We start from the raw sequence: 8233 nt of genomic DNA on the forward strand, positions 1-8233 counted from the left end.
AAACCAAATTAGCGTAAGATATTTTGAAGTGTTTGTCAGTCAGGCACGAAACAAAAGTTTTTCCATTGCGTTAACATTAAGCCCCGTCGATGTCAGAAATGTGTGATACAATATGGAGGTTAATCTGTAAGTAGGGCGGGGGCGAGCAAAACATCCCCGCCCTCAACTAACGATACCGATAAAACACACGCGCGCGCACACACACACATATACACAACAGCTGACGACGATACACAGTCTTGCCATCAGCTGTTTCCTGCAGCCCAAACCAACCGTTAGGCTTAGGCACTGAAGGGGCATTTCCCGCATTGTACGGATGCGCCCAACTGAGGCAAAGGGGTGGGAAAATAATATGGTAGCAGGGGTGATATAAGAACATTCCACACAAAATTGAGCTTGTTTGTTGCGCACGAATGGAGTCTGACCCGCTCGCTTATGGCGGGAAGCGACATGACGTCATTCAAACGTATTTCACGCTGAGCCGTTTGAGGAAGTTTGGTCTCAGAAGTAAACGACTCGAATCTCAATGCGTCACTGCCTCCGTGGGCTTGGCCAAGGCTCGCTTACTCATCCGTCTATCCAAAGGAAGCTGCAATGCCTACCCTCCTTCCTTACTAATTGTTTATATCATAGTGCCAACCCCATGTACAGCGCATCCCCCTTCCAACTTCACCCTACCTCTACCTTCACCCCTTATATTTGATGCACACAGGCCCACATAAATGTATACCGTGCAACGATATATGTAACAAATCCCTCTAATGTATGGATGAGACAGGTTACCCCTTCCGGCAACCAAAACAAATATACAAGTCGTGAATAGCCGTGAACGGGTTAAAAGATGCACTACACTCTACCGTAGTACTAGCTAACTTGTGCCTAAACACACTCTAACAGCCCCCCTTCCCCCCATGTTCCTCCCACCCCTTCAGCAGCACATCTGGCCGGAAGTTTGTGAAGGGAAAAGGGTTCGATCCCCCAGGAGTCGGAAATGCTCCTCTCAGAGGGCTCGATGGCCTACACAACAGATTTAAGATCTCCCACGCAGGTAGGTTGGGTGGTGGGTGGCCAGGATTGGGATCTACGGCGAACCCTTCACGCACTGGGAACGGCCACGTGACATGAGGTTGCAGTGGTGGGCACGTGACGTTACAGGATATGAGACGGGAACGAGTAACGTATGTAAAGGGACGGAAACGTGCAGCTGTTGGAGTGGGTGTACAAGGGAAATAACCTGTGTATGATACTGGTTGGGTGGGCCGGCCTGGAGTGTGCATGTAACGATATAAAATCCAATCGCAGACGTCTGCAGGAAGATTGGTTACTGTTCCTCAAGGCGAAATATATCTTTCGACCTACTTTTCTTGGGTCTATAGGCAGGCGGCAACAATTTCAGGACTCATTCGTAGTAGCGACGGCATGGCCAGCACGCCCCTCTATTACACACACTTCGCTTTTGTAATACCCAACATCCTCTCGCTTTTATGCCCCTCGCATCTTACCGCTTGGGCAGAACAACGGTCCCCGGCATCTGCTTCCGCTCTCTACCCATCCATCCTTTCCTCGGTCTTCCGGTAAAGGTGCGGTTTGGTGTTCCTATCGGGGCTGGAGCACTAAGGAGACATGGGCCGCGACGTCTTCTCGCCTCCTTTCCCGCCTCTTCTCACGTGGGAATTAAAGGTCTCCCCGTCCCCGCATCATGTACCAGTAGGTTCCCGTGGACAAAGTCCCTAAAATTCACAAACGTTGAGGATTTATCCAGAACACTGAACACCTATAGGGCACAGCAGAAAGGACCTAAATGCGACAACGAACACAACTCTAATTGCATTATTCAAAAGCGGTGATGGATTTCCATGAGCCGTATTTCCGAGACTGGTGGTGAGAGCGAGAGGGTGGTTGGCTGGGTGAGGAGTCCATCCAGTAGCGGATGCAGCAGCTGACCGTTGGCAAGGAGGGCTTGAGGGTGGGGGGAGGGTACTACTACTACTACAACTGCTGCTCCGACAGTGAGAAAGAAAATCGATGGGGAGTAGCTAGGTAGCGGATCATGAGAGGAGATTACCTGTAAATGTTATATCATCAACGAGACAACGCACCGCTAACTTACACCCGTTTATTCGACCCGTCCATCTTGCTCAACTTGGTTGACCAGTACCGTGCCTCAGTATCCCATATGTTGCGTTTCATAGTAAAAGGGAAATTGTAGTCATTGACGAAGGTCGGGCAGAGCGGAAGGGGGTCGAGGGCGTGCGCGAGTACGCCCCAGCTTGGCATGGGCGTCGGGTGGCACAGGAAGTGGGGAGGAGGGGTGGGATAAGCGCACAGGCACAGGAAATAGGGAGGGGGAGGGGAGCGAGGAGGGGGAGCAGAGGCACAGGAAGTGGAGTGGAGTGTGGGGAAGAAAGTGTTGATGCGCATGAAGTGAGGGGGAAGGGGGGGCAAAGGAAATGGGGGGAGAAATGCAGACGCAGGGGCCGTCAGGTCGAGGAGGGGGTCTGTTGCAGCAATACGGAAATCAACCAAGACGTAATACCTCATGAGAAATAGGTCATTCGAAAGCTGAACGTGATGTCGTGTAACAAAACAGTAGTATTAAAAAAAACCAACGAAGAGAGGAAAGAAAAAGGGAAGGGGGAGGCATGAAACGAATTGAAAATTCGGGGGAATGCGTGATGATGTGGGACAACTGAAGTAGGACCTGCGGGCGATCCTGGGCCTCGCCACACGGGTGCCAGGTGCAGAGCAGCTTCGGCGGGCGTCGGACCCTGGGTGTTGGCGGTTAGCTGGCCACCAGGGGCAGGACGTGGGGGCGCCATAATGACGGGACTCGCACTTCCTTTGGACCACCGATCCTAACCGCGCCCTTGTGTACAAATAAATATGCAGGAAATGGACTCGGACAGAACCATTCATGCTCTCCCATTCGTGCATTGCCGTCAGCCATTCCCGCGCATAGTTCAAACCATTCTTAGGCCGAAATCGAGCGCTAACGCCCTCATGTAGTCTGTCGCCAATCGAAACGTCACTCTTACTGGATGGCGAGTCGGAGTGGAGCCTTCTGACAGTTAACGTGGGCATACACGACATAAAAAAGTATGTGACGATGATGCAACTCGCACTCCATAAAGGCTGAAATACGTATACCAGAACACGCAAACTTCACCTTTATTACTTTTTCGGCTGTTCAATTCGAATGTGGGGATTCTCTAATCACGTGCCCTATTCGGCTATGGATCTTGTCCTCTCCAAACGAAAAGAAAGACACTTCCTATTTAAAAGTGAACTTAAATCATACAAACTCTTTCCACCTGTGTCGAAAATACAGGAGTCGACATGACGTCACGTAGCCAGACTTCGTTTTCAGACCCGGACGGGGCGATGTGACGTCACTCATAGCTCCCTGGATGTGGGCATACTTCGACTTTGTGTGATTTTAGCAGTGAAAATAAGTACGGCGGGTAAATAGTACAGAGAATAACAATAATGATATTTTCTAAAACAATAATCAGCACAATAATCATATATACCAATGATAAAGAATAAGCAATTATCCGTACAAAGTAACAACAGACAATGATGGCATCAACCATGTAGCGTGAAGGCTAAAAGTTATAAATTTGACAAAAAAGGCGAACCAGGCACCGGTTCTGGAACTTTCTCCTTCTGGGGCCAGTCGCTCCAGAAGTCGTTCCCATGACGACCTGTCGTCGTGTGGTACACCGAGGTCACGTCGGGTCAACATGTACACAGTTGCGGAGCTGCGCATGTGCACAGTCACAAAGGGCGGATGGATGTTTCCGTGTTCCGCCAAGCGCGTTCATGGCATGTGTACTATATTCGCTCCCTTTGTGTAACTCCTAGTCACCAAAAATGTATCGGTACGCTGGGATCTACTGGAAATTAACGAGGATTTCACACACAAAAACATGGTAACGTTAATAATTTTGCTACTCGGAAGGCAAGTAGAAGAATTATATTGCTTCTCAATGGCAATATGGAAGGGATAAATCGACGTCCAGCGTCCCGATACTTTTTTGTTTGACTGAACACACACTACATGTCACATAACCTGAAGGGCTTTCTACACTGTTAACCACATATGTATCAACTTTGTATCTCTTGCGTTCGCGTTCCGAAAACATTAAACAGTAAACTCGCTTATTATCCCAGGATCAACTGCACTGCGTACTCCAGGGCGCTTCCAGTCCCCTGGTCACTTCCTTCGAACTCAACTTCGGAAAACTGGACTGTGAACGAGTCAGGTTAGTCAAAGTAGAGTTACGTATCACAATTTGTAGTCGTTGATGTACTGTAGTTATAGTTCAAGTAGTAGTAGTACCTCTGGCCTTCATTGCATGAGACTTCTTACAAAGAAATTTAATGTTCTTCGTTTTACCCTGAAGATCCCAAACAGGTTTGTTTCTATTATTCTTCACTTGGGTTTCACGGTTTTCCTCAAATGCTAGTTATTTTTGTAATATCTTGTCGCTATCTTAGTTTAGTGACAAGTTCCAGTCTACTCTCACGGGAGAAGAAGGGGGAGCTTGGGGACAAAGCACACGACGAAGGCACTGACGACAGGAGACGCCTTCCACCGGAAGGCCATTTGTCCGCGACAGTGTCCGAATCCTAAGAGAGCCGACGAACGAAGAAGAGATGTTCTTGGTTAACTCTTTACTGGATCGGGAACACGTAGCGTTGGCGATAGAGGAGGAACTCTGTGACAGGGGCGACGGCAGTGACGACGACGGCGAAGACAGTTGCGAGATCGAGTGAGCACGGCCGCGCCCTGCATGGGACCGATAGCAAAATTCTTCTGGGGTCGCGGCCTCGAAGCAAGACCCCGGTCCTGCCGGAGATCTCGGCGATGAAACAGGATCTAGGTCTTGACGGAGATTTCGGCATTAAAGTAAGACCTTGAGTCGAAGTCAAGACTTCACGAGGTCGCGACCTCGAAGCACGACCTCAAGCGTACATAGCGTTGCAGAGTCGTAGCTGGAAGTCCTTGTAGAGGAGTTTGCCTCCGAGGGGCACGCGCTGCACGAACATGTCCAACGTCATGAGGCAGAGGGCTTTGCCGTTCATGAGGAACCGCTCGGGGAAGACCCGGGGGAGTTGGTGGGCCTCAGAGACGTGGTGCAGCCAGCGGTGCACGTCCTCGCGGCTCCAACTGCGGGGATCTGTGGGCACAGAAAATTCAGGACGTTATTAAACACGCTCGGTATAGTGCGGTAGTTCAAATGACAACAGCCATGAGATGGTCGTCAGTGATTCAACCTAGAGTCGATAAGTGACTGCAAGTAGAGCAGGGGTCCTTAACTTGGGGTACCTGTGTCCCCAAGGGGTAGAAACCTTGAACCCTGGGGGGGGGGGGGGTACGAGACATGACACTCAGTGCATGAGATGTCAAGGTGTACGGGCACTGAAAAAGGTTAAGAACCACTTTAGTGGAGGATGCCATCCATCTCACAGCTGTACAGCAAAATATGCATTCTGATTGCTGGCTCGAGGAATGGAAATAGATGGATGGTGGAGATAAAAAAAATAAACTCGTTTTGATTCACGAGGGGCAAAATAAAAGGAAGTGAAATATGAGAATGGGAAAAGGAAAGACGAAGATGGCGAAATGTTTGTTTTGATTAAAAGTGACGCTATATCTAACCCTCGCTCTGCGATCTTTATTTTATGTATTAATTGGTCTCCCTGATGCTCGGCCATTTTGACACTTCACAATGAGTGTTTATTTAAATATTTCAAAGAAAGAAATCCTACATAGAGCTACTCCAAAACTAAAGTAATGTTTCAGAGCGGAGCGGCATTTTATTTATTTTATCTTATTTTTTTGCTCTTCGTTAAAAAAAATACAACTCTGGCAGCCACACATACGGGTTTTACTGCATCAGCAAATTCCAGAATCAACACAACAATGTAGCAGATACACGGGGAGCAGAGAGAAAAGAAAACAAAAAAGGTCGTTACTGAGAAATACGCGAGAATTGGTTTACTAATAGGGTGGTCGATGAATGGAATAAACTTAGTAACCATGTAGTAAGCGCTGAAACTATCAGTTGTTTTAAAAAAACGATTAGACAACTTTATGGATGGGGATGACAGGTGGTGATGGATACGGAGCTGCCTAGTGTAGGCCTTATGGTCTTTTGCAGTCTCCTTTATTTCTTATGTTCTTATGTTCTTATGTATTAGCAGAATGTATCGTGTGTACCTACATGCAAATAATTTTTGCTGGAGAAATACTACAACAACGCGTCACCTCAAGAATGAACTACACACAAAACTGAGAAGAAAGAATAAACAGATAAATGAAACAAGTGAAAAAAAAAAACAATATGGCACATCCACTACATTCAGGACACAAATTACGACAGACAAACAAAAGCACAAACTCATACATGGGCGGGCGGAAGCCCAGCGTCCCACCCACTCGCGCGCGGCCTTCACCGACTTCCTATTGCCCTTATCTTCAGAACCAGGTACCGGCAGTACAGCCCATGCCAGGTCCCGCTGCGAATTTGCCATTTAGTGCCATTACCACGAGCCTTCCATAAACGCCCGGCCAGGCACCAACACGTCACCGACAAGCAGCACACCAATAGAACGTCGCTTGATATCACGAGTACCATACGAGGTTGTACAAGGACTTCGAGAGGGACCGTTTGCACAACATCAGGGTTCCAATAGTTCTAGAGGTCTCGTCGGGCACCTCACTCCACTATGACTTTGTTCAGACACAACGGGTGTCACGCCATGAGCCTGTAAAACCTTATATGGGACAACTAGTACAATCTACTAGGACCTCGCCGGGTACCGCCAGAGTTCCTCCTAGTTCCAGTAGCGTAGCGGTGTTGTGTGGTGAAAGAAATGTGAGGATACAGTCCCATGCTACTAACATTTTGTGGTCAGTAGTTCCAAAGGCCCGAGAGGCCAGGTCTCGTCAAGCAACTCAAAGAACACCTAGACAGGGATGTCACCACTTAGCCTCGTCAATGAACTCCTTGTGCGTGTATATGTGTGTGTGTGTGTATGTGTGTACGTGTGGCACAGACACACACACACTGCCTATTCCTGTGCGGATGAGCCATGGACATCGAATGCTGACTTAAAAGAGTCGCTCCGGTGACTTTGGCACCAATAACCTTCGGAGAATCACGGGGTAACGCTGGAATGAGTTCGCATCAAACCAGACCGTACCGTGAAACGTCTGTCACCAGCACAACGTGTGGGCTTCAACTCCGGCATTATGAGCATCATGTGGTACGTTCCCCTGATGTTGACCCTACTTACAGGGCTGTCTCCACAAGAGACAACCCTCTCTGGAGACGAAAGGGACGTCCACAGAACCCATGACTCGGCCAAGTTGATCGAACTTGTCGAAAAGTTGTTTGAAGCGGGAATGGAGGGTGGCTGCACGGGAGCTTGCTCGTAGAGGTCGTGGGGAATGGTGACGGCGTGTAAGTGAGGCAATGCGTCCCTTGGCGTATTTTTCCAATTAATGATGATTGACGCATATGCACAGACACAAACACACGCGCACACACACACACACACACACACACACACACACACACACACACACACACACATATATATATATATATATATATATATATATATATGCAAGGTTGGCCACGAAGAAAAACTATTAAAGCAGAGCGCTTTCGTGTATTCACATCTTCAGTGCAAATAATACATGTATTATTTGCACTGAAGATGTGAATACACGAAAGCGCTCTGCTTTAAAAGTTTTTTCTTCGTGGTCAACCTTGCATTTTCAAGAACACACGCTTCCAGTATTTTTCCTGCATATATATATATATATATATATATGTGTGTGTGTGTGTGTGTGTGTGTGTGTGTGTGTGTGTGTGTGTGTGTGTGTGTGTGTGTGTGTGTGTGCGCGTGTCTGTGCGTGTACATGCAGAAGGTGTGTAGGGGTCTCATTTATCCAACACGCTTCAGCCCCGAACTTAAAAAAAAAAAGTTGAAGAAAATATATAGTGTATGTCTCTGTTGACGAGGTCGAGCTGCGGCCGGCGGCGTCCCTGCAGGGCCTAATCGACCATTTCCTACCAAGGAAGGCCCCCGCCGAGGTGGCGCTGCGTCGGCGCCATCTTGCCTCTGACGAGCAGTCCCCCTCCCCCCCTACACACAAGTAGGGTCCCTGCTATGTCAAAGAGTCTTCTACGGTGTGTCCTCAGCGATGGGATTCCAT

General features: G+C 48.4%; 1 protein-coding gene across 1 annotated transcript; it reads right to left on the bottom strand.

Annotated features, from left to right (window-relative positions):
* Positions 1–493: 493 nt before the first annotated feature.
* edl (ETS-domain lacking) lies at positions 494–5184 on the bottom strand (the record flags this gene model as incomplete). Its single annotated transcript, XM_076179602.1, is given in 1 exon segment — positions 494–5184. A coding segment is annotated over 1 exon segment (216 nt), but the record flags the coding sequence as incomplete, so codon positions are not given.
* Between the last annotated feature and the right edge of the window lie 3049 nt (positions 5185–8233).

The sequence above is a fragment of the Oratosquilla oratoria genome, chromosome 43, assembly GCF_046742065.1.
Source record: "Oratosquilla oratoria isolate Oo_2021 chromosome 43, ASM4674206v1, whole genome shotgun sequence".
In the NCBI taxonomy this organism is placed as follows: Eukaryota; Metazoa; Arthropoda; class Malacostraca; order Stomatopoda; family Squillidae; genus Oratosquilla; species Oratosquilla oratoria.